We start from the raw sequence: 27,464 nt of genomic DNA, 5'->3' as shown, positions 1-27,464 counted from the left end.
CATTTTTAGCTATAAATTTCAGCATTGTCAGCCATCAGCTCTTACATCTTCAGTGGCTAAATTCAGCTTATATCATTCAGACTAGCATTATCGGAGGTAATGCTATATATTTAGTTTTTTTGTATTCTTTTTTCCTTTAAGTTTTTTTTTTTTTTTTACCTTCCATTACTATTAAGGTTGCTATGTGTTAAATGAAGAATTGATTCTTGGGGTTATAGCAGCTTGTTTAAATATTAGCAACACAAATAAATTGTCCCAGCAATAATTAAAAAACATCTTGAAACAAGATCAAGTAGCATTATGTGAAGCGTTGAAGGCTGATGTGATTCACACGTATTTATGTGCACAAGAAGTGATTGAAATCCATGTTGACCTCACGTTATATGTTTAAAGTGTGTCATTTTCTCTTTCTGGCTTTACTTTGTTGTTGGTCCAACAGGTTCATTTCCCTTCCTAATGGTGTGCTCCAGATTCTGGAGGTTACTAAGCAGGATGAGGGCTTGTACCGCTGCGTCGCTAGCAACTCTGCCGGGAAGGAGATCAGCGATGAAGCCAGGCTCACTGTCACCACAGGTGAGCTTCAAGATCTGTGGTCTGTCTTCCAGATTCAATCTTTTGTGCATCCAATCGCATTTTTTTTAAATAATCAAATCAATGGTTATTTCCTTCATTAGGAAATATTCTGCAGAAACATTGTAATATTTTTGATTTATTTGAGACTTCTTAAAAAACAAAAAAAAAATCCTTTATTCAGTCCAGATTTAAAAAAAAAAACCTTATATATTTGAGCTCCACACAGTATAATTGTGTTAGTTGTATATGAATGCAAAGCCAGCTACTGGCTTCAATGATAACTCCCCTTTATAATGCATTATTTTGATGTTGTATGTCTCAAGGTGATTACTGAGGAATCTGATGGATTTAAAAGCAGCCCATTTGTTTCAGCCTTCCGCCATAATCTCTGCATGGTGAAGGTCAGACATCCGAGTCTGACACATTTTAAAAGCACGGCAGTTTTTTTTCTTTTCTTTTTTTTTAATTTATTTGTAAATATTTTTTTGATTAGTGCAAAGCTAGTATCTTTGTTTATTTACTGTATATAAGTCAATAGAGTCTATTTATGAAGCACTAACCTCACAAGCAATGATTTTTGTATATTTATAATAATAAAAAAGAAAATCTCATCATGTGTCCATTTCATGCTGAAATTGAGTTACTCCCAAAGGGTTCACATACTTTCTCTATCAGCTGTATATAGGGATTTATTTGAAATTGTATTACTAAGAAAGTACTTGTTTTTAAAGTAGGAGGGTTACAACCAAAGTAAAGGCCACCAAGTAAATCTGAGTTTTCTGGATTGGAACTTGTTTATAAATGAAATTAACTGAAACAAGGTTCAAGTCACTAAGTCACCTCTAGGTGGCCTGTTATACAAACAAGTCACACACAAAGATACTCAGAAATGTCAAAATACCGCTTTGGGGTTCTTTATAGTGAGAAATGAACAGTGTAACACTGTACACTTAAAAGCTCAAAAAGTCGTTTTTTCATGGTATGGCTGCTTTAACACCAAAAGAGCCATTTGGTCTAGTTTCTTACCAACCAGAACCCAACGACAGTCACAAAGTCCCACTTTATTCTTTAAAAAATGCACAATATTTATGCTTTTTTTGGCAATTAAACATTTATTTATAATTTTAGTTTTTAAATATTACAATAACTGAATTGTAACAGTGTCTATATGGTTTTATGTATAACAGTTGTAACTTATTTTACATTTGATAGCAGCACACACCAGTTCCTTTCAAAATAAAACTAAAAAAAAAGAGGTCCTTAAAGTAGCGTCAGTCAAGCATTATATTTTCATCATTGCAATTTTGGTGTGTTTTTTTTTTCTTTGACTAACAATATTTTTGTAGAATCTAGCGAACTTATTTAAAAGAAACTCAAAACATTTAGAATAAACTGAGCTTTTGATTGTCATTCTCTAAGATGTGAGGCCGAAAACACAACACTCAAAACCATTATCAATCATTGTAAACTGCATTCCTTCAAAACTTTAACTAATTTAGTGTAATTTACCAAAATAAAAAAAACTTTGATTTTTGACTATTAAGAACAAACTTAAAAAAAACTTTGTCACAGAAGTTCTGACAGTAAATATTTTTTTTTAACTTAGTTGTTTGACATGTTAAAAATCTAAACAGAAATGACAAAACCTAAATAACGAATCTCTTATTTATTCAATTGTTAGCATTTTTCATTAAAGGTAAAGAGCCACAATAAAGGGATAAAAGAGCCACAGCTTCCAAACCCCTGGCCTAGAGAGATGAGGAACATGCTTTCCATCAAACTCATTTTGACGGGTGACCTTTGACCCCACAGCTGTCGATCAAGATGATGTGACATTTTAATATACAATTTATAATTTAAAATATAACATTTATTCTAAAATGTTACGTCATCTTGATCAACAGCTGTAGGGTCAAAGGTCACCTGTCAAAATGAGTTTGATGGAAAGTATATTCCTTGTCTCTCTTGTGTTTGACCAAAGAGTAACAAATTGAAATGATGTTCAATATAGAATGTTGTGGCCCATCCTGTAGAATAGCTTTATTTAGTATATTCCATCAATTAATAACAAAAAAGTTGACTTATTTGGACGAGATAATGTTCAAAACTGGAAACTGACAGACTAGTGTGTCACATGACCCCATCCTCATTTAACTAGAATATGTGAGGATGACCATCAAATATAAGCAGCTAGGATTTGAGTAGTCTTTCTTTGTATGTTTAAACAAAAAAGACTCCTTGTTGAGTGAAATGACCCAAACGTAACTGAGATGTTCATCTAAAAAGAATAGGAGGTCCATTGCTGCCTTTCTTGTCTTCTTTTGTGATGAAATAACTTTGCACCTTTCCACTATTGGGACTTTAACGTAGCTGCAGCGAATGTTGAGTTAAGTTGTTTCCCGTTTCCCTTCATCTGACCCATGTCTGAGGTTAAGGAAAAGAGCATAAAAACAGAAAAAGAGCATAGAAAATGGAGAAAGGTGAGGGTTTTTTTTTTTTTTTTTTTTTTTTTTTTTTTGAGAATTCAGATTCATCCATGGTTTTCATTTTCAAGGTGCTCCCAGCTTCACAGAAACCCAGATAATGAAAAGAAATGAAAATCTACAGTTGAGTGAGACGTTGCTTTAGTGTAAAGCTAGTTTCAGGTAATGCAGGACAGTAAAAGACATTTTTATTGAGCTCCATTAATCACTTTTTTTAATTCCTTTGACCAAGCAGACAAACAAAGCATACAGATGACATCATCTCTTTAGCGGCATAACTTAAACTCAATGCCTGAGCTGAATTAAAGCCGGATGTACAGATATTTCACTGGAAATAATTCCTTTATATACAGCTTCTCAATTAAATGTTAAGTCCTATATGAAATAGATGGATGTTTGTCTAGTTTGTCCTTCAGGATCAATCTGAAGCTCAGAAACTCCAGACACTATTGTTCTCTTTGTGTTTACCGATCAGGGTCAACATTTATGTGAATGTTAGCAAAGGGTTTATGATTTAAATGTCACGTCCATTAGTCTATGGCGCTATTTTGTTAAACTTTTCAGCCACAACAAAACTTTTCTGTTCCTATTATATTAAAACTCATTCATAATGCTGGTAATGATCACGCTTACCCCTGTCCATATAATAGTAATACATTCTGCTTTTTGAAATCCAGCTTTCTTCACTAAAATGCTGAATATAAAAAATAGTTTACCATCTTAAAACATTTTTTATATATATTTAGATTTTTATTAAATGTTACAGTGGTACAGTAAATACAAATGCAATGGATGAATCAGACCTTAAAAGCACAGCGAGACTCTTCAGTATTTAAAGACTCTTAGGCTTCGTCTGGGAGATTTTCTCAATCGTGTCAAGCATTTTAGTTACATTTTCTGTGATAGTTTTAGGTTATTAAAGAGTATTTCAAACTGTTTTATCAGGTGTTTTACAAGCAATATTTTGTTAAAAGAAAGCACTGCAGTCCTAGAAAAGTGAAACGTGTTGTCAGTGTTTTCTAACATTACACTGCTAAATATAAAACTTGAGAGAAATGGTATTAGGATGTTGACATGTTCAGACTTAGATCTGCACAATTTGAATTATTCTCAGCTTTAAGCTGAGTTTCTGCTGTTTACTTTGCTTCACATTTTGCCCAAAGGCACATCCTGCTTTGTAGACAATTCAAAGACGGATTCATTTGAAACCCCCACGATTAACAATGTCTTGCTGTGTGCAATCTTAATGATTTATATATGATGTGTTTACAGAATGCAAAGCCACATTATGGGTATTGTTTGCAATCTAAGCTTTTGAAGGCATTCCCTCCAGCTGCACCTCAGGGACCGACACACTCAAGAAATGAGAAAGTGATCAGCACATGAATAATGCACCTTCAGCAGCATCTGGAGAAACTTGGTAGAATCCTCAGCTGATAATTGATGGTGTTCTTTCTACACACTGAAGCCATTTATGATTCAAATATTTGTTTTTCCTAAACTAATCCTCACATCCCATTTGTCTTGGTTGCATTAACACTTTATATAATTTTTTCTTTGAGTTGTAGTTCTTCTTTTTATTAACATATTTCAAACTACACAATTTACCAACTGTAGTATACACATACACAAATACAAACAAATCACAGTATAAGTGTTTTACAATATGTTGTACTCAACCCAACATAAAATTAAATGAAACAAGAGAACTAAAATAAAAAACAAAAGTGAAGTTTATGGTCTGCAAATAAGAAATAATACATTTAAAAGCTTTGAGTTGTCTAATTGTTTTTGACATATTTTTACTGTACATTTTGAATTTTTCTATAGAGGCCAAATATACTTTTAAATATGTTTCTTTAAAAATATTTTAGTAAGGGGACTTTAGTTCAATCTTGGCTTGTATAGATTTTTTCCATGTTTCTTCTACGCAACAAATAGGAATTTATAGCTGCTATTTAAAACTAAGCAAATTAATGCAACTTTACTAACTGTTTTGAGGAGGAACTCACAAGAGAAGCTACTTTTTAGGAGTTTTTTTTTTCTCTTTCTTAAGCCACCACATTCTTTTAACTTCTGTTAGGTCAAACTGAGTGAAACTGATGTTTTAATAGATTTTAGTTAAAGTAAATAAAAGTAGAAAAAAAGCAACATAGAAAGAAAAAAAAAATCTATTAAAAAATGTAAAGTAAAAATTTGTTAAAGAAACACCAATGAAAATTGAGAAAAAATAAGTAAATTAATAAAAACAGTGATGAAAAAAAAAGGAAAAATATCAGTTAGTGGGCGCTGTGCAAATTACGGTTTTAGCCGTCCACACCGGAGCTGATTTGGATGAGGCGCATCCATAACGTGAGGTCGGGTGGAGCTTCCCAACAGGTCGGCAAAGCTATGACCAGAATAAAACAAACAAAACATTCCAAAAGCGTCACAATCCCAGAGGCAGGCAGTACGATTTGATAGTAGCGCGAAGCACATTTGTGGCGATCCACTGTTGAGCACGCTGTTCCGTGCCGGCTGCCACGTCAGCATAAACTTTGTTTGTTTATTTATTTACTGTAATCATTTATCGCTGTTATTTACTGGAACACTGTATTTACTTAATTAATATTAGTTATAAGAACACTGCTATTTATAAAAATAAAAGTTTGTATTTATTTATAGCTATATTCACACTGGTTTCTCGTAGACGTTAACTTTTGATAAAATAATTATGCAAGTTATAGAAAGAAGCACTGAGCTATTCATTTTATTTATGGTAAATTAATAATGTTGTATATTGTTAGGATTTGGTGACATTATCTAAAATATTTTTTTGTTTATGTTTTTCACTGTTCAGTCATCTATACTTGCATGCCAGACATGTTGCTGTCACACAGTGACTCTAAAGCATCTCTCTGTCCCGTCTAAACCTCTCAAACTTGGAAAATATACAAATAAAAACAGAGAAGTGTCTGGATGAGGTGTGAAATCCTAGACTTTAGAGGACATGTCGTTTTTTTTTTAAATATAACATTTTGTGTCCATACATGAAACACTTGTTGGTATAAAGCAAGAAATGTCAGCTGTTGAGCAAAAAGGAGTTTGTGGCAACAAATCTGAAGTTAATGATCTGGTTAATAGCAGCCCTCCATCAGTCTCTAACTTCTGCTCCTGAGACGTGTTCATGCTTGATTTGCTTATATCTATTAAACCCAACCATGATGAATGATCTTTAGCTTTCTTGATCAGTTAAAGAAATAAAAAAAAAAAAATGTGTGCATGAAATGTTTAATTTAAAAGTGGAATATACCAGGTTGGTCATAGAATTATGTTGATGCACGGCAGTAGAAGACTGAATCTGGAAGACAAAGTCCTCAAGCATCATTAGTTTAGAACATCAAATAATTCTTTGTTCTTGCAGGCTCTAACGAAGCCCTAAGCCCTCTCGTGATTGTTGCTCGACCTCAGAATGTCACAGTCATGCTCGGCCATCCCGCCGTGATGGAGTGTATGGCACAAGGCCTGCCCAAACCAATAGTGTCTTGGAGCAGAAAAGGTGAGAGTCACACAAGTTCTCACCAAGTCTTTACTCTCTCCACTTAATGTTTAGTTTTTTTATATGTCTCATTCTTCAGTTTTTTGTCTCTATCTGGATCTATTTTTAAACAGGATTGCACACTCATTACTTTTTATGTTGATCCAGAAACACACAGATATTCTAAAACGGGTGGGTAAACTACGGCCATGTTAAACGATTAAATCTGGCCCGCCAAACTGGAATACATTTTTTTGATTACCTATATTAATGTTTTATTTACCTCCCCACAGATGGCGCACTACAAATATGCTGACCTTTGTTCAGGCACAGAAAGTCATTCTTCAGTCTATAAAGATTTGTTATTTTTTCCGATATTCATGAGAAAATTCTAAGTCGGACTGTCATTTTTCTGATTATTCCAACACCACCTGAAGATATAATTTCCCCGAGTTTGAGTTTTTCCCTGAAAGACATCAACCCATTGGTGAAAATGGTACTAAAACGTGAACAAAAACCACAGTTTTGAAATCAAAACTCCAAAATGTTCTGTTTTAAAGTGATTTTCAATCAAGATTAAATCATGTTTTCCCCCAGATTTCGTGTTATTTCTTTCTTTTACAAGGTGAATTTGGAAAACGCACCACAAATCTGCTCCTGGTCTGACACGTTTGTTAAATTTTAGAACCCTTTGTGACCCCTGAGTAAGAAATTTCTGTTCTATGATGCAATGTATTGTTATCTGTGTCCCATCAAAGGCTGAAAACATGTGAGGATCACTGTTAGTTATTTGTTTAGTAGAGACAGAAAGCTTAAGTTATTCGTTTAATTCTGTAAAAAAGCTAAGTAGATATCTTTGTTTTAACCTGCAGCTTAACCCGTACTGATAGTACAGTTATAGAGCCATCTGTTGGTCAGTTTGTGGTATTGCACCCACAACTCCTAGTTTCCCTTAAATTAATTTAAGAGTATTCACATATATACTTTTGTTGCAGTCCTTTTGGCAACCTTATGATCTCCTGTTTTTCAGCTTTGTGCTTCTCCTCTCCTCAGATAAAAAGCCCATGTCCACCGATGTGGCCGTTCTTGCAACAAACCTGGTGATCCGGAACATCCGGCGTCACCATGCAGGGGTGTACGTCTGCAGGGCTAACAAAAACATGACCAGTGATTTCGTGAATGCTTCTGCAGAGCTGCATGTGTCTGGTAAGATCACAGTTCTGTTATGTAATGACATTGTGCAAAGGTTTTTCTTCAAGCCGCCACTTTGAAAACAGTCTTCTGCACCTGGAGGATTCGAAGGTCGGCTATAGTTGAAAATGTTAAACTACCGGTAATTAAAACTTTGTAGAGTTGAATCATGTTTTTTTCAGACTGAAAAGATAAATTCCAATGTATTAGAAGTGGATAAAGTTCGGTTTTCATCTCTCCGCAGCCTCGCCGGTGATTCTCCAGCATCCTGAGAGTGTGTCCCTCTCCAGAGGGAACACAGCAAGATTTCATTGCAACAGCTCCGGGGAGCCCCGCCCGGTTCTGCGCTGGCTGAAGAACGGCCAGCCCATCAAGACGTTCCGGCGGGTGAAGATTCAAAGCCCTGGAGTCCTGCTCATCAACCAGCTGGCTCTGGACGATGGGGGCTACTACCAGTGCATAGCCGACAACGGGCTCGGCACGGCCTGCGCTACGGCTAAGCTAATGGTCACGGTTAAGGAGGGCGTTCCCAGCCCTCCATGCCACCTGTCCGTCACGCCCTACTCCAGCACCACCGCCCTGCTCACCTGGAAGAAACCAGAGAACAACTCGGATCAAGTCATTGGGTACTCTGTGCACTACCTTCTCGCTACAGGTTGGTGTTAATGGCATTAAAGCTTGTAAAACAGAAGTACAGGATTTAGTTGAAGCATTGAGATGGCCATTAAAAGCATAAAACAGTCACCGTTTTATTAGGTTTTCTGTAAAAATGAACTGTAAGCCGTGCACTTCCTGAACATTATATATAATGAGGACACCCAAAAAGCATTGGATGCATTTTTGTTTTCTAGGTTCTGATAATGTGGAGTTTCAGTTTGTGTTGAATAACGAAACCACAGAGTATCTGGCGAAGGAACTCCTCCCCCACACCGCCTACGTGTTCTTTGTGACGGCTTATTCTCCTGGAGGGTCCAGTGGCCCGTCTGATAACGTGACTGTAGAGATGCTGGAGGACGGTGAGTGGCTATATCGATGAAATAAATTAAATAAAGAGGGAAAAATATGGGGTAAGATAATGGTCAAAAAGAAATGTTTGCACAAAGGTAAAGTTGTGCATAAACGAATACTTAGTACTCAACTTTGCAAAAAAGTACAGCTTTAATTTTGCGTTTAATATGTCTGTTTGTCTTTTTTTCATGCAAATTTTCTTCTTAACTTACTGTCAAAAATACTGTTGTCATACAGAGATTTATTTTTTCCCCCCGCATGTTCTTTCTCTCGTTGTAGTCAATACTCATGCACACTTTATATATGTCTGTGAACCCGTGACATATTTTTGACGGTCGCCTAACAAATTCAAATCAAGAAAAAATTCACAATTAAGGTTGCACGATAATATCAGTTATCAATAATTATCGGCCGATATTGGACAGTTTGATTTCGTGGTGATAATTCCGGTAAGAAAAAAATTAGCAGATATGGAAAGATAATTAAAAGCTTAAACTACAGACACGTCCTCACTCAGTATTTACTGCCACTGCATGCACATCAGTTTAAAACAATGACGTAAATTTGCAGGCCTAAAAACAGGAGTGGGTATCATTAGAAAGCTGACTATGAATGTTGTACTCTTAAAGTATTTTGTGTCCTGCTGCAGTACCCAACGCTCCTCCTCAGCTGTCCATCGACAGTTCGTCCCCCACTGACATCAGGCTCATGTGGCATCCGCTGTCCTCCCAGCACAGTCGAGGGGCGGTCACCCGTTACCGCATCGAGTACAGCACTCTGGATCAGGGTGAGTAATCCTCATTAAAAACCATTTTCATGACTGCGCATGTACTTCAGAATGAAGCACAGCTTTTTTGGGAGATGTTTTGTTTACAGTCTTAGTTTTTTCTATGGTTTGGTAATTATCTGCAGGAAGTATTTTTGTCTCTGCTCTCTCAACAATTCGGAAAAAGATACAGCTGTTAAATGCTCAGGAGTTGGAAAGGAGCACATTAATTTGATTTTCTTGGTAATGAAGTGCCCACACGGAGCTGCATTAGTTATCCTGACTGTACTCTTTTCCATGGGATCCACTTGTATTTATCAAACCTACTCTCAGAGGAGCTTATACCTTTACTATCTTACTCCTAAAAGATGCGTACATTAATGCAGATGCAGCACATTTGTGTAAGTAGATTGAAGAAAGTTTGTACCCAAAAGTGATTTATTTCTTAATTTCATCAAAAAGTTTAGTGATTTATGTTTCCATTTTGTTCCTAAAGCAGACACCATTTTTTCCGTGGAGGTGCAGGGAAACGAGACTCGGTTCACGCTGCGGGAACTGCAGCCCAACAAGGTGTACCGGCTGAGGATAGCAGCCGGAACGGGCGTCGGCTTTGGGGTTCCCTCTGAGTGGGCCCAATACCAAACATTAGCCCAGTACAGTCACAGTAACCAAAGCATTGGTAAGTTTTAAAAAAAGAAAAAATTAAATCCACTTTCCTGCTTTTTCCCTGAAACATTTTTTCCTGTTGATTTGTTCTCAGTTGTGTTGGAAATCAAATTAATCTGTTTGAGCTCAAATTATGAAATGTCCAAGATGTTTTACTGCTCTTATTGGCACAGTAATTTAACAGTTTCTGCAGGTGACAAATTACCTTTAGAATATTGATTATACTGTTCAATTTATGCACATGTTCACTAAACACTTGACACAAAGCTACCTCTAAAGTGTAACCTTAATTCTTTGGTAAATAAACAGGAGATTCTGCTTTTTTCCCCTGGTTGATTTAGTGATCTTTGCTCCCACTGAGCTAAAAGTCAAAGCCAGAGTGAAAACGCTCAATGTGACGTGGCATCCCTCGCCCAACCACACGCTGATCTCTGGTTACAAGCTGTCCTACAGAGAAATGGAGGCAGACACGAAATCCAGCAGGGAAAGATCGCTGCACACCATCCGGCTGCGAAAGAAGGCGAGATCTCACCTGCTCACTGGCCTGGGTGAGTAGTGTGTGTTAAATAGAAAAATAGCAAAAAAAAAACTTTTTTTAATAGAACAATTACAGATGTTTTAGTAAAACCATCACTACATACATGCTTCATAAATTTTTCTCAGACCGGTACTGTATGAACAATCTTACACTTTTCTTTTGTTTAAACTCCCAAAGTTCAACCCTACCTAGAAAAATAAATTGAGAATGAAAACAAAGATGGAGATTTATGTAAATTTGGTCATCTGAACAGGAGACAGGACTCGGAGGGACCACTGAAGTGGCAGCATCTGTGTTTTTCTTAAAGACTGTACATTCTACCTTAATTAGTTTGAGTTCTGTCTGTGTTGTCTGTCAGTTGCTGACCGACAGTACGAGGTCAGAGTTTGGGCGTTCAACAAACACACAGATGGAGCTGCTGCAGTGTGGAAAGGGAGGACCGAAAGGGAAGAGCACCGAAGACGTAAGGCAGACGACCACCTGTAAAACGCTCAAATTTAATGTTGACCTGAAAATGTATTTTTTTATTTTTGCAGCGCCTCCACATATGCACCCCCCTCCACTGCCCCCAAGCAGCATTCAGGCTGCTGTCAACAGCTCCACCTCCATCTTGCTGCGATGGGAGAAACCGCGCTTTAGCAACGTGCGAATCATCAACTACACGGTGCGCTGCAGTCCGACAGGAACCAGCAACACGTCCCTGGTGTCTTACCACACAAGGTCAGAACATCCCAAAAGATATATGACGTTTTATAACGTTACTTAACCCCGCCCTTCCTTAACCAGACTGTCTAGCTCAAAAACAAAGATACCATGTAAAAAAACAGAAATTCTGAAGAAAATAAAATAAAAATAATCTAAAATAAACTTCAAGTTTTTTTAATATTCTGTGATTGGGATTTTATACAATGAAAGAAAGAAAATGACATATTTAGTTTGTGGACAAAACGATTTTTTATTTTAATAAATAAGGCGGAAAATGAATGTGGATTAGACAGCTGCACCGCAGAGGATCAGCTGTAGGGGGCGTAGCGAAGCTGACTATTAGCTATCAGAAATCATCTTTTATATTGGAAAGGAACTATTTCTAGTGCAACAAACTCCAGCGCTATTTAAAAATTGCAGAAACTCCGCCTCTTTTGCAAGAGGCGAGCAGTTCACCCTGAATACAGAGGAGGAGGAAGACACGCCTCCACCTGTGAGCAGATTCCAGCCGACCAGAACACCTGAAATACAGCTGGATCAAACTCTACTCCAAAAGATCTTTTTTTTTTTTAATTCTTTCCCACTGACAAAATAGTGACAATTTCAGAAAAAACAACCACATAAGTTGTCAAAAAAACAGAATTACAGGACAAATTTCAAAAGGACAGCAAAGCACCCAGAAAACAAATTCAATTGTTTTGGGCTGCCTGGAAGCTGCAGCCACACAGGCGGACTGAAATGAAGACAGTCTGCATGACAACATCAGAAAGGTCACAGCATGGAGGTGTGAGGCCCGTTAGGCCCATATTTGTTCAACTAAACAACAATCTGTGAATTTCGCCTGGAACTTTTACTTGTACTGTATTTTCATTCAAAAAGATGTAAATTACTTTGTGTAAAGCGTTTGTTTTTTATCATTTTTTTTTTTTAATTACACTTCAATCTTTCAGTCTAAGTTGTGAAAACGGTTTTAGGTTTTCCACAGCAAGTGTAAGCACTTTTTTCCAGCTGGAATTTTCAGTTTTTGTATGATTTTATGTCTTATGTGTGAATACAACATGGAAAAATGACTAAACAAAGTTAGTGTCACAAATTCGCTGATTAAAATTATAGCACATTAACAAGCAAGAATTCTTCTTTTGATCTCAAAAAACAAATTCAAAACTAGACAAAAAAAACTGAGAATTAGGCCCTAGGTTCCAAAAGGTTAAAATAACAATCAAAGATAGAAAAATATTACAACTAATTGATATTGATATATTATTTTTTCTTTGCATAAAAGTGGTATCTGAAAAGATTTTATTTGGCTTCCTCATTTTGCTTTGTTTGATGATAATTTGACTTGAAATGTGTGACTTCTAACATTTTGCTGGATCTTGTAAGCTTAATATTCACTCTTGTATAGTATAATTAACCATGTTCCTACGTTAAGTATTGAAAATACATATATATATATATATATATATGTGTCTGTATTATATAACTATAAGCAAAAAGGCCCCGGCACCTGAAACAAAATCACCAACTAGGGACCTTTCTGTGTGGAGTTTGCACGTTCTCCCCGTGCATGCGTGGGTTTTCACCGGGGACTCCGGCTTCCTCCCACTGTCCAAAAACATTCTTCAAAGGTTAATTGGTGACTCTAAATTGCCCCTAGGTGTGAAAGTGAGAGTGTATGGGTGTGTGATTAATGCCCTGCGACAGACTGGCGAGCTATCCAGGTTATATCTTGCCTTTGCTCATCAGTAGCTGGGTTAGGCTCCGCCACCCCGTGACCCAGAAACGGACAAAGCAGCCAAAAAGATGAATGAATAATAATTATATATATATATAGATAGATAGATAGATAGATAGGCCCTTCTCGACGTCCGCGGGTGGTTTCTCCGCCATGCTTTAGGCCTCTAAATGCTAAATTGTTTATCTTTTTCTTGTTAGAGAACATTGTGCTCTGATGAAAAAAAACAAAAAACGGAATATCACCTAAATACACTCACATTCAATTACACTAAAGAAAATCTTTATATTAGTATTTTATGTATCAAATCATATATAAATCTGACCAAGGCTCCTGTGAGGAAACTACAGCTTTCTAAGATGATGTAAAAAGTGAAAATTGGAGGCAAATGTTTGTGTTTCACAGTTCTGCTCAGGAGATCCTGATTGGGGGACTGAAGCCCTTCACCCGGTATGAGCTGGCCGTGCAGTCTAACGGCGTGGACATGGGGGGACCCTTCAGCAGCACCGTGGAGGAGACCACACTGCCTGACCGTGAGTCTCTGCTAGACACTTATGTTAAAAAGATTTAAAGATACTGTTTCAGGAACAGATTTGTGACAAATTTACTGCAGTTCGAACTTTTAGTCCCTTTTTCCTCCCTACACTTGATAACTGAAAACACAGTATTTCCCATAACCTGTTCTAGCACCTTTAGATATTTACTTTAGAACAAGAGCTCACAGGAAATCGTCTCTGTTAAAGTCAACAACAGTTGGAACTTCATTTTTCTTAGGCAGGAAAGACAAATATAATATTTTCATTTTAATAATGATTATGGAAATGTAATTTAATCTGAAAATGCTTGAAAAGCAGACCACAAGTGTAGATTTTCAATCTGTAGGTAAACTAAGAGTAAAGTGTGGCTAAATAAGTCTGCATCCAAGCGTTCATGTCGTCTTTTGTGCATACCGCTGTCTGTGCTCGGATGGTCATTCTGGTCGGTTGCCAGAAATTAGAGGCTGTTAAGCGGCAACAATAGGCGTCTCAGGTGTCGCTCTGGCTCCTATGTAGGCCAGTAATTCTGTTCTGTCACTCAAAAGTAGGAGCGGTTCTTAATGCTGCCAGTCCTGCAGCTCAGCCCGTCATTCCCCTCTGCCGCCTTTCCTCAGCACCTGAGCCTTTCCCCGCTCCCCACTGCTCTGCTTATCCCCTCCTGCTCTGTACCCAGGTGGCTGGGACAGGAGGACACAGATGGTTGTCGCACACCATGTCAAATCCCCCACTAAGACAATATACATTCCCCAGCTGCAAGGCCTCATTTCTGAGCTGTAATTACTGACCCGGTCCTGTGTTCTCCCTCAGGGCCTTCCACACCTCCAGAGGAACTGCAGCTGAACGCTCTCAACTCATCCTCTGTGTTGGTGAGCTGGCGCCCTCCACTGGAGCCAAACGGCATCATCAGCAACTACAGGATCTTGTACAGCTGCAACCTCAGTGATCCGGAGCACATGTGGAATAGCCTCTCTCAGGACGGTGAGTTCCTGATCTGATAGCAACTAACGAGCTGCGTTTTTCTTACTGTTTTCTTCAAATCTGTCCCTCTTTTTCTAGGGAGCATTAACAGTGTGAAAGTGCACACTTTGTCTGCCGGCACTCGTTACTATTTCAAAGTGGGAGCTTCTACTGAGGTGGGGTCAGGACCCTCTTCCCCTGTAAAAGATGTTCAAACTCCCCACCCCAAGTATGGTAAATGATCAGTTTTCATTCATTCATCCAGGTTGATTCCATCCAAGTCATTAGTTAAAAAGATTTCTAGAAGAAAATGCGATATGTCTTTAGTTTTAAAAACTTAACCAACTTCAATTGTCTGCTTCTTTTTTTATTCTATTATTTCTATGGAACCGAGTATTTTCTTGATTAAATCATGACAGAGATGGTTAGAAATTCCAGTCAAGAAAACATTGAATATAAAATGGCTTGTATTCTCTTTCATAATTGATGTCTTTGTTCCTAAAATTGAAATTATATTGTGTAAATATTGGATGTTGTGTTCATTTTATTTGGCAAAAAGTGGTGTTACAACTCTTCTAATCTAAAAAACTTCCCATTTAAATTCAAATTGTCTTTTTTTTTTTTGTTTTCCCAGAGCTGGACATCCATGCCCTGACAGGCATCATAATCGGTGTTTGTTTGGGGCTGATCTGCATCCTCCTGTGCATATGTTTCAGCTTTCGTAAAAGCAAATCCAGGTACAATTATTCCTTTATTTTTTTTTTTCCTTAAAACAATGTGTTCGTGTCACAGACTTGATCCGCCCGTTCATGTTCTTGTCATGACTCCGCCCGTCCGCCTCGCTCCTCCCCCCTTCAAACACCACAAAGCAAAATGCCGCATGTAGTTTTATTGACCAGAATGAGCTGTTAATTTTTATGTGTGATGATTGGTGCAGAAAACAAGTTACAGCCGGAGTTTACTTTGATGTGAAGCTGCAGAGACACAGGGACTGTCAATAAAATTCACAAAAAACATCCCGAAATCAGTTTCTCAGTGACTCACCAAAAATAATCTCAAAAACATTACAAGTACTCATTTTTGTTAAACTAACTCCACAGAAATGACTAAAATCATTACTCCTTCTCTTGGAGTGAACCAACATGTTCAAGTACTTCAAGTCTTTATCTCCTTGCTTTAGGACTACAACTGTTGTAGTCCTAAAAAATGATATCAAATTCTGAAACAAATTATAGTTAATTCTGAAAACAATATTGTCAATTCTGAAACTATTGTAGCGTATTCTGAAAAACACGATTGCAAATTCTGAAAAAAATACAGCAAATTCATAAATAAAATATAGCAAAGTCAAAAACTAATTTTAGTGAATTTGGTAAATATTGTAGCAAATTATGAAAAAAGTTAAAGGAAATTCTGAAAATAATATAGCATATTCTGAAATAATAATTGCGAATTCAGAAAAAAAATTACAGGAAATTCGTAAATAAAATATAGCAAATACGAAAAGTAGTTTTAGTAAATTCTGTAAATATACCAAATTATGAAAACAAGTTATTGGGAATTCAGAAAATAATATAGCATATTCTGAAAAAAATAATTGCGAATTCAGAAATAAATTATTGTAAATTCTGAAAAAAAATATAAAGAATTCTGAAAAAAAACAAAATTCTGAAAAGAATTCTACCGATTTTGAACAATATTATAGCGAATTTAGAAGAAAAATATATAGCAAAGTCAGAAAAAATATATCAAATAAATGATGGCAAACTCAGAAAAAATTATTGTAAATTCTGAAAAAAGTCACAGCAAAGGTGATCACACCCACAATGTAAGCCTCCAGCAGGTCACCCTCAGACTTTGCTGCTTTGTGGCCAATATGGTCGTTGAGATTGACTCACAAGAAAAACAAAATAAAGACACGGTCCATACTGGTCAGAATTGAATACTTCCCCAACGTTTTGCTCTGGAATGTCCGTGGACAAAGCAGGCAGGAAGAGCAAAACAGACCGGCGACAACCTGACGAGGACACAAACAAAATGGATCATGTCCTCGATGTGGACACACTTTTAACCCATCAAACTTTTTATTTTTTTATTTGTCTAGCACACAGATTTTAGCTGAGGGCCTCTTTTGATGGACATGGTTTACTTTTACAATCAGGGTTGTGTGATCCTTCCTCGAGTGCGTTGCTATGAATCCCTTTTGTACATGAAGCTGCACTTTGTTGAAATGTATCCATTTAGTCAGGAGGAGGACGATATTAGTCACATTAGAGTAAATCCAAGTACGCTTAAGAATCACTGTAGCCATTAATTTCTGATTTGTTTTCAGCTGTAGATTTTCATAAAATAGAAATATAAATAGAATGAATTATACAGAAGCGATTTGTGTCATAAAGTGACTGCATCTTTATATGTCAAACAGGGAGATATCTGGAGCTCTGAGCTCCACAGCTGTGACTCCTCAGTACAGAAGAGTTGGATTCCCAGCTCCAGCCAATGTAACAGACTGCAGTGACAGCCATGAGCTGGACATATTGATGCCCCCCAGCTGCCAAGAGTCTGCTCAGCCATTAGCAGAAGAATTAGCCCAAGAATCAGAGAGTCTGATGGCAACCCCTGACCCCGGACAGGGAAAGGATGCATCTGCAACTGAACCCAAGGTTTCAAATTGAAATATTGCTTTTGTTTCTTTCTCCAAATGCTCCTCACATGTTGTCATAGAATATGCTAAGATCTCATAGTGATGCATTGTCATCTTGCAGGCTGCTTGGAACGGCTCTGTCAGTCATAACTGGGTAAACAGAATCACAAAGTACAGAGACACGATAACGGAGGACTCTCCGGCGCTCATTAATGGAGCTTTCAACATATTCATGACTGCAGCTGGATTGGTGAGTGAAGCATTAATATCTGTTCAGACATATTTCTGCCATTTACAAACATTATGTTTATGTTTTTGCATGGTTTGGAATTATATAAAGAAAGAAAGTTTCAGTGTAGATGAGGGTTGGTGTCAGTGGTGTTTGCAAAAAAAAACATTCTGACTTAACACAGGGAGATTTATGAACAATTTTAACGAAAAGCATTAAATGTTTTTCTGATATTTTTTTTTCTATGAGGTCAATCTTTTAAGAAATAAATTATCCAGGAGGGAAAATGTATGTATTATTTGACATGTTACTCATCTGATCTTTTTGTAAGAGCTCTAACAAATTCTCTCCAAAGAAGGGAGATTTGATTTTGCCTCAAGCTATGTTTTTCAATTTTTAATTATTTTTCTAATTAGCTAGATTATCTTTGTTTTGGGATCTGCCCTGTATGACAACAATCAAGTTGCTATTCTGAAAATGTCAAATCTTCAAATGTGCGAGGGACCTGGCTGCAGAAAGGATGATGCACATACATCATCATCCGGAAGTGGAAATTCCACAGGGGTGCAATTAAAATTGGTGGAGTTTGGTAAACGGACGCCTCCCTCCTCCAACAGCGTTAAATTAGTCTTTTTCTACAAAAAAAAAAGAAAAAACAAAAGTGTTTGACCAAAATGGGGAGGGGCTGGATGGGATGTGAACTTCCTGTTCCAACCTTCTATTTCCAGTTAATGATGTGTGGGCGCCAGGTTCTCCTGGAAAATGATGGTTTTGGTAAAAGTGAGAAAAGGTCAAAAGCTGTTGAAATGCTGACTGTTTATCGGCAGCTCTCATTTCTTTAAATAATACAATTAAACAGAACAGGTTGCTTCTTGCTTTTTATTATTATATTTTACTGCAATTTTTCAAGAAAAAAGGGAAAAAAAACAACAACAAAAAATGGATTCAATCATAAAGTAATCTTGAACTTTTACTGGTTGAATTTACAAGTAGGTCTAGGTTTTCATCATGAGGTACTGAAGCTCAATTTGAAAACAAGCTAAAGCCTTTGTCAGCTTGGTGAATGTGTTTTGGACTGCAAAGTGTAAATAACTCTTAATCCTTGCTTTCCTGTCTGTGCTGAGCTGATCAATCAGCCATTAAATGGTTGTATTAATTTTAGGTGAATTTCCAAATTAAACAAACACAAGCCGATTCCAGTTCTGCTTAATATATTCAGTCTTAAAGGCTTTAGTAAAATAAATCAAAGACTGTAAAGACACAAAGAAGTTCTGTTTGTCAACTGGAGGGCTAAATCACAGCAGATCCAGAGAGCGACAGAGTGAGGATGAGGATAACTGAAGCCCTAACAGGACCGTGACACTGTTCTGTTACAGGAAGGAGACAGCCGCCTGTGTTCGTCCTTGTGCAGTAACCAGGTGGAAGCAGAAGTCATTGTTCACTCTGAGCTGTCAGACCCCAGCAGGGAGGAGGAGGATGAGGAGGAAGAGGGCAGGGAGAGGGATTCTAACGCCACCAGAGGACCCTCATTATTGGAGGTGAGCCTGCAAAGTTCACCGGAGGAAGAGGAGCCTTTTGAAAGATGTTTGCTGGCCGAAAGTCCTCCATGTACTCCCTTGAAAACACTGGTGGCCAACCAAAACGGGGAGGCAGACGTGGCAGGACACCAGCCGCCTGCAGAGGCGGAGCCCCGGCTGGACACGGGGCTCACCAACGGCTTTCATTCTCCCAACCCCAAACGGTCTGTGAGGTCAGAGCATATGGAGAATGGGGACTCCAAGCATTGCCCGTGTGCATCAGGGAGGGCCATCTCTGCTGGGCTGTCCCCCGCCCCCTTCGTCAGCTCCGGTTTTGTCCATTCTACCTCAGCAGCACACTCGTACCTGTGCCCATAGCCTCATGTGTAGGACCGGTCCCACAAACACTGCAGACTGAATTTGTTTTACCAAGCCAGAGGAATTATTTTTATGCTCTTCATGATTGTTTTGCAAAGTTTTATATGAACTCTGAATCCATCGTTTATTACAGCGTATAGAGTAGGACATATTGGGTTTTATCTTGACGTTTTCTATTGGTTTTTAATCATGTTTCCCTTCTGTTCATGTGCTAACGAAAGAAAGATTGAACAAATCCAGACTGGTGGAGTTTGGGACATTTCTACTGTGTCACTCATCGCTTTCTTCCTCTCAGGAATGAAAGGTTCTAACTACACATTATCACTCCCAACTCATTATGTATGGAGGTATGGTTCGGGCCCCCTTTGCGCCATTTTTTGACATTTTGGGTGTCCCCAAGTTGTCGTTTTTTTGCTGTTCACATTACGGGTCCCAAACCACTGGGACGCGGCACTAGTCCTTGTACCGATGGTTGGGCACCCCTGATTTATTGAGAATAGCCAGCATGTCAAAAAATGACAAGTTAGGGACACCCAAAACGTCAAAAATTGGCGCATAGGGGGCTTGAACCTACGTCAATATATGACGAGCTTTGAGTGAGACAGTGTTGAATTTAAGGAGTGATGAAATTCTTGGGCAGGTCATTACCAGAAATGACAAAACTGGAGGTTGTGACTATGGTGGCACACAGGTTTAGCCCTTTAACATCTGAGACGTCACTGGCGATGCTTAAACAAGTTTTTTTTTAATGTACCTTAACCATTTAACGGCAGAGTTCAAGTGTTTGTTTTTTTGATTCACTGTAACTTTTCAACCCATAACATGATCGTCATTCCAGTAGATTTTGAAGAGGAAAAGCGGCAGGAGTTACAGTAAAAAGTAAAGTTGAAAAGTTACAGTATGTTAAAGGGTAAATAGTGTGAGAATTTCTCATTCTAGTGTTACTGCTACATAAAGCTAACCTAACTGTCAATCATAGATCTAAGCCACACCTCCGCCGCTTAGTCTGGCTTTACTAACCCCGCCTCCTTTTTGGCATTTTTATAATCTGGGCTGAGAATGGTCACCCTCCAACTGCCCTGTTTGGTTACACTTTAAAGATTTTCTGTTCAAGCGTTGCCGACGACGCCTCAGGTGTTAACAGGTTAGCTTTTTACCTGTAGATGCAATCGGCGTAATCCAGCAGATTCTGAATCAGGATCTGCTAGAATTACGTTGATCACATCAGTGGTTAAAAAGTTACAAAAGGTCAAAGAACATCAGCACTGGAGCTAAAGCTCTGGTATTAAAGGGTTAATCCCTAAAAGCTCCCAGTCCTGCTGGAGCGCAGAACATCCCCGTCTCTCTTCAGCCTTCTGCTGGCTCAGGGTCCACACACATGCATACAGGAATCATAGCTCATTTCAGTCATGCATAAACATGCATCGACTCTTTTTCCAGAAGGGAGAGCAAGCGGTCTCAGGTGCCTAATTATTCTAGGTGCATTTCTAATCTTTTTGTATTTCTATGAATGATTGTATCCCACTAAAAACATGTGAACGAGCAGAAAAAAAAAAAAAGTATCGTAAGTACAACTTAGACCTGTGTTTTTCAAAAGGCCATATAAGAATTTGGGGTGATTTCTTTTTTCTTTTTTTTTTTTTAAACAATATTTCTGTTTTATAGATATTGGATATCTAATTTTTTAATCAATGTATTTGCATTTGGTATTGTCTTTTTATTTTTAGGAGAACTTGGGGCAGATTTCATTGCAATTTATCTGCAGACCACTCCTATTTTATCTCCCAATTTCGGGATGTCCAAAGTGTGCACAAAAACTGCTTTGTTATTACCGTTCAGGCTGATTTTCCACTAAAGTAAATACTTTTTTTTTGCGCTGAGAAAAAAATAGCTTGATTCCTCAAGTGAGCTGATTTAAACTCTAAAAATGTTAGTTTGATCTTCATTCAGTGGGTGTTCAAAATAATATTTTTCTGTATTTGCGTGGAGACCAATGAAAAACACCCATTTGTATTTTATAATGATCATTTTTCATGTTGAAATCTTTCTTTAAAACAACCCAACTGCTTTTTTTTCTAAGTTATTTTTTGAAGTTACTTTTGGTTGACATGATGTTCAAGTGGGGTTGGTGCATCCTTTTTTTCCCCAACATCACTACCTCAGTTCCTCACAGGATGGTTGTTGTTTTATATCATATATTCTTACTAGCGCTCTTTTAGAAAGACTTTCCAAATTTCTATTTTTAATCCGTACAGCATTAGATAGTTAAATAAATATCACCCAAAGCTGACTAACAATTACTCAAGATGGCTGTCAATTTGCTGATTATTCATAAGGTTTTAAATGTTCACACAGGTTTGGATTAGGCGTAAGTCCCAATACAAGCTTTTAGTAAGGAAAAATGGCAAACTTTGTTAAAAACTGCAATTTATACATTTTTCTGGATTTATTTTGTGTTTTTCACTGGTTGGCTTAATTCAGTGAAAAACATAGAATAATATAACAGTTTAAATATATCTGAAAAGTATCACTGATTTGAATAGTCTGTAGTTAAAGGTGCCATTTTCACCACTTTTCATTTACCCTTCCATGGCCATGAAACTGTAAATGTGTAGCTCACCAGCAGCTGATGTAAATAATCACAAACTCATTTAAGATCTATGGAGCCCCTAAAGGTGCATTGAAGTAAACAAAAAAATATATATATGTATATAAATAAAGTAAATTTAAAAAAAAAATCTGGTTATTATCTCACTGTCTGGTGCGCACCACATAGCAACCAGTGTTTTTTATTTTTTTTTCTGTTACTATCTGGTAATAACCAGAAAGTTCTGATTTTTTTTTTTTTTTTAATTCAAATGTTATTTTACTTAAATGTCCCTCTAGGGGCTCCATAAAGATCTGTGTAGCAGGAAATGAAAAAAAAGGTCTTTATCATCTCAGATGAATAGAATATTGAAATACACGAGCAGTTCAGTTGGTTTAGTCGGTTCCTGTTAGATGCTTTTGTTGACTGATGGGATTAGTTTTGATGGGTGCTTCAGAATTGTTCTTCTTTCATGGCGGCATGGTTGGAATTTCCAAAGTGAGTAAACCAAAGAGACCGTGCCTTTCAGCTTGTCGAGCACGGTGGTGGAGGATTGATGTTTTGGGAGCTAGAAAACTCCTGATGTTTAGTGAGTTGACCATTAACATCGTTGTATACCAAAGAATTGAGGCGTGAAATGAGAACTTTTGTCTGACATCTAGTTTTAGACCGCAGTGTGAAAGGGCAATATTAATATCTGAAAGTTCAGCAGCAAATCTGAAAAGGCCTGAAATGAGAGGGTGCTCAGTCACATGTCATCCGGACTCCTGAATCTGAGTTAGTATCAATGAAGGAGGAGATACGGAGAAGCAGAGAGACTCAAGCAGGCTCAGTTAAGTTTGGTCTAAGTTTTGTATAAAAATTAGTTCTATTTGTAAGAGTTGATAAAGACCAGATCATTTTTTAAAACAGTGTTCTGATATTTAATAACTCGACAAACACTGATGGGGTCATTACGTTTTTTACAGATACAAAATAATAATAAAAAAAAATCATTTAGAAGTGATTTTATTTTTCTTTTGTTTTCAGGACAAGCAGCTTCTCTCGAAGTAGGACAACAATCGTATATCTCACCAGAAAATATGTTGTAAACAATCTCAGAATTAAATAAGTTTATTTAACTAATTTAATTAAAAACCTTTTGAAGTTCTGCTGCAGTCAGTGATGTCAAAACAAGGTTTCCATTGAGATTTATGGATTGAGAATCAATGTTTTTTGTTTGTTTGTTTTCTATAACTAAAAATCACAATCTATCAAGAGGATGTTTGCAATTTTTGAGATCTACCATCCTGCTGGTCTTACAGCAAACTCCTCGCTGATCATTTCAATCCTGTGATTTTAAGTTCTTATCACTTAAGTAGAGCTAAACAAATCAACAGCAACACGTTTCGAAAGGAGAGTATGAAAAAAATTATGTATGTAGATCTTAAGAACCAGGATTTGGCAGCCCAGCCATAAATTAGCTGTAGATCATTCTGGGATCTATTTTTACCTAAACCTTTTAGGCAAAGGCTGAAGACTGTTTGGCTGAATCTGAATTCTTCCCATCCCCCTACAGCTTCTCCCCCAATGGTAGGGGAATTTTAAGGGGTAGGGCTGTCAAAAATAGTTTTTTTTAAGGGCTAACCCTCACGGCGGAGGGATCCATAGACTTCCACTGCGAGGGGATACCGCGTTGCGCTGTGCCGCAGAGGAGAAGCGCTTTTCTTCATGTGGGTGCTCTCTGATGCACAGAAGTTTACATTTAAATCTAAGTAAAGACTTTTTGTTTTAGCCTATCTTTCTTAAAGTTATAAAACAAGTCCTGTTTTGTATTTCCAAGCGATAGCAGTTCCGCGCTAGTTTAGCTGACTGTCTACTATTGGTGATGTCATCAAGTGGGGTTGCTGCCAAATTAGAAGCCACTATTTTTTCATAACTCTGTTAGGAAGGCTAAGCCCCGATCCAAATTCATCCCTTCTCCCTAGCCCTTCTGCCTTCCCCTCCATTTGAAGGGGCAGTTTAAGAGTAAGTGTGTTCAGGAAATGTATTTTTTAAATCCGACCCTACAAATGGAGGGGTGCAAAGTCCTCCCCCCTCGAGGCTAAACTGTGTTGCGTTGAGAAGCGCTTTTCTTCATGTGGGTGCACTCTGATCCACAGACGTTTGCATTTAGATGTAAGTAAAGTTATAAAACTGCTGTTATGTGTATTTAAGTGCTGGAAGCTCCCCGCAAAAGCTAGCGGACTGACTATTATTGGTGACCTCTTTGACGAAAGTGACGTCCAAAATATGACACAATTTTTTCACAACTCTCTATTTGGAGGGATAAATGAAGGGGAAGGGAGAAGGGAAGAATTTGGATTGGGTCTAAATGTAGGGGTAGGGAAGCCGTAGGGGAAGAATTCAGATTTACTATTTGAGTTTATCACAAATAACCTGAACTGCCGAATTCTTTGTTACTCAATTTGAAATCTCTTTGAAAACACACACTATGGTTCAGCTCCTTCGGTCATCAGAGTCCACAGTCAGCCACAATGATGTGCTTTTGTTTGAGCATACTTAAAAAAATTATGTATAAGACATTATCAAGGTGATGAACTTCAACATCAGTGAACTCATTTTTAATTTGGACATACTATAATAGTTTTTCTTAAACATTTTAAAAACCTCAGCTGCTCTTGTCCTCCCCCTGTATTTCACTAGGCCCCATCACAACACCAGCTTTATCTTGAGCATGAGTAACAAAGACGCAGCCACCTCCTGTGACGGAGTTAGATGTTATGATGTACAGTCTGAGTCCTTTTTATTTCCTTTCAATGCTGCTTTTCCTTTTTCCCTCTCAATGCAGTTGTGTCACAGTGCATTGAGCAGAAGATCTAGACTGTAAATGATAAAATCCACCTCCAGTATAAAAGGTGCATGCTTTGCTTATTAACACAGAAAAAAAGAAAAAAACTGCTCACATGTAACCACCATCTCTTTTTGTTGCCTCGAACAATCAAACCTTAATGAGGAAAACGTGTCATGCTCTGTTTGCAGAGATGATAATTACTTTGATAATTGTGTATATTTCATTCTCCTTTTGGAATGGTTTTATGAAACTATATATACCTCATGTGGGTAATTTTTATTAGATTTGTTTTTGGATATTACACATTTTGTAGCAAATAGAATGTATAGACTCAAATATCCTCTAGTGTTGTGAGTTTATCAGAAGAGGCGAGCAACATTTGGTTTGGACTTCTTACTCATTGCAGTCACAGGGATCGTCTTGATTCGCACTAAAGGCGTGGTACTAGCTAGTGAAGAGAAGAGGAACATTTGAAGGATATTTAAAAATGACTTTTACTCTGAAAGACTAGTACATTTGAAATGGAAGATTGAAAATGAAGCATGATGTTGTTTCTGTTGTGATTATAGAGGATTGTCCTTCAGTGGATACCCTCCCTATGCAGGTCATACCTCTCAGCGCAGGCTGCCAGTTGTACAAAAAAACAAAAGAAAACAAAAAAACAGGTTTCCTCTTTACTCAGGTGCTCCACCGTTGCTTATAAACTGTAAATGGTTCACGCCAGCATGTCCAACTCGGATGCATGTCATTTGTATCTTCGTGTTGTCTTTTTGCACAGATGGTATCCTTTTGTACACGTTTTTTGCCTCTGGTTTTTTCTCTGCATTTACAGGGTCAGCTGATGTTTCTAATGTCACAGTGTTGTGCAGTCTTCAGGTGGGCTCGTTTTGTCTGCATGCTTTTAGTGTCTTTGCAAAAGTATGCAAACGCTCTCCTGCTAAGTGCCAGAAAACATCCTGGAACAACCGTTTGTGATCATTGTGTACAGAGCAACCCCTCGTAACACATTGGAGCACTTAGACTTGTGCCTCTTCTTGGGCCATGAGAAACATTTTACCTTTTAGAAGTTCAACTCTGTTAGCCTGAAAAGTTTCCCTGTGAGTGGTAGCGACTGATAATACAAAAATGTTTTGTTCACAGGAATGGTAGCACTGATGGCCTGTGGACATTTTTTTAAACTGTGTTACAATTTGTGGAAATGTATATAACTTGCAGCACCTGTGAAATCTTGTCATGTAAATAAAAAGAGGACTCAACGTTGCAGTTTTTTTTCTAAGTGTACAAACATAAGGGAAATAGATAAAGCCACTTCTTGCAACTTTCTTTTTGAACATCTTCAAGCCTTAAAATAAATATAGTTCCAATAAATGAAATTTTGTTACTTAGTGCTACTTTTTAAAAATCAATACATCAATATTAAATCTCTTTTTCAAAAATACAATATTAATATGTATCAATTACTCACTTTAAATGAGAGGTATTATTATTTACATGCGTGCTTTTCCTATTTGGTCTGAATTTTAATGAAATACTTGAATTTGATATTACTAATAAGAAATGAGAAGAAACATTTGCTTTATTTTTTTGATATATTCCCCCAAATTAAAGATGGGCCCCAAATAACAAAAAATTGACCATGTCTATAGCCACCATTTTCTTTAATGACAGCTTGAAAGTGGCATCTCATGTCCTTCATGATGTTCTGAGCCAATGTTTCAATCTTCTAGTGCAACTCCCAGTTCTGCCAGGTCACTAGGGGCCAGTGTACTACCTTCCAGGCTCTGCTTCAGCTGGACCCAGACAGCCTCTGTGGGGGTTCAGATCAGGGGGACACTGCTGGCTATAAACATGAGGCCCTCCCTCTTCCTGAAGTCAAGCTGGGACAATTCTGACACCATGTGGTGGAGCGTTGTGTGCTGATGGAATTGACGGGATGATGATGATTTCTCTGATATCTCTGAGGTAAGAACATGCAGTGATTAGCCCATCTATAATAAGCCAAATTAGTTAAGTGCTGACTGGAGATTGCACCTCCTCCACCAGAGCGGACCCTAAGGACCATGTTGACCTTGGCACATCGCTCACCTTGCCTTCTCCAGCAACGCTGACAATCATTTCTGTGCAATGTGACCCTACACTCAGCAGTCAACAGGTTCAGGTCACTTGGTCTTGTGCCCACTGCGAACCTTCACGGCACTGTCTCTGGGTCAGTGGAGTCATCCGCAACGATTGTCTGGTACTCAAGCCAAAGCGGTGGAGTCTGTTACAAATGGTTTATCTGGAAGCAAAATGAACCCAGTTCAATTTACCACGATACTGTCACAAACAGTCAGACAGCTGGTTCCACGTGCAGCAGGTTTATTAACAGTCCACAGAGTAAGCAGGGTCAGACAGGCAGAGGTCATACACGGGCATGGGATCATCCGAGACGAGCGAGAAGAGGAGTCAGAGTCCAGGCGAGGGTCAGGGGCAGGCGGCAGGCAAACAGAGTAGCAGGGTCGGAGGCAGAAGGTCAGGTCCAGGCGTAAACACTCAGAGATGCAGGCAGGGTGGCACAAACAAAACTTTGCAGAGAGTGAAGTGTGGAGCCAGACTATAAGC

At 37.9% G+C, this 27,464-nt stretch overlaps 1 protein-coding gene across 2 annotated transcripts in view; it reads left to right on the top strand.

Moving 5' to 3' along the window:
* igdcc4 (immunoglobulin superfamily, DCC subclass, member 4) overlaps positions 1-26,119 on the top strand; it is a 58,489-nt gene extending 32,370 nt beyond the window's left edge. The window contains exons 4-20 of one of the 2 annotated variants that reach the window (XM_024295625.2): positions 440-573; positions 6,460-6,594; positions 7,627-7,779; positions 8,009-8,419; positions 8,616-8,780; positions 9,422-9,559; positions 10,038-10,217; positions 10,546-10,752; positions 11,101-11,205; positions 11,279-11,462; positions 13,588-13,715; positions 14,526-14,696; positions 14,775-14,909; positions 15,310-15,412; positions 17,101-17,338; positions 17,441-17,569; positions 18,925-26,119. In XM_024295625.2, the coding sequence (XP_024151393.1) occupies positions 440-573; positions 6,460-6,594; positions 7,627-7,779; positions 8,009-8,419; positions 8,616-8,780; positions 9,422-9,559; positions 10,038-10,217; positions 10,546-10,752; positions 11,101-11,205; positions 11,279-11,462; positions 13,588-13,715; positions 14,526-14,696; positions 14,775-14,909; positions 15,310-15,412; positions 17,101-17,338; positions 17,441-17,569; positions 18,925-19,443 (3,235 nt within the window). In that variant the 3' untranslated portion in view covers positions 19,444-26,119. Of the gene's footprint in view, positions 1-439; positions 574-6,459; positions 6,595-7,626; positions 7,780-8,008; positions 8,420-8,615; positions 8,781-9,421; positions 9,560-10,034; positions 10,218-10,545; positions 10,753-11,100; positions 11,206-11,278; positions 11,463-13,587; positions 13,716-14,525; positions 14,697-14,774; positions 14,910-15,309; positions 15,413-17,100; positions 17,339-17,440; positions 17,570-18,924 lie in introns of both variants that reach the window. The other variant, XM_024295623.2, reaches the window with a different exon arrangement.
* The last annotated feature ends 1,345 nt before the right edge of the window (positions 26,120-27,464 follow it).

The sequence above is a fragment of the Oryzias melastigma genome, linkage group LG3 (genome assembly GCF_002922805.2).
Source record: "Oryzias melastigma strain HK-1 linkage group LG3, ASM292280v2, whole genome shotgun sequence".
NCBI lineage: Eukaryota > Metazoa > Chordata > Actinopteri > Beloniformes > Adrianichthyidae > Oryzias > Oryzias melastigma.
Note: the sequence above shows the minus strand (reverse complement) of the source record. Positions and strands in the feature narration are given on the sequence as shown.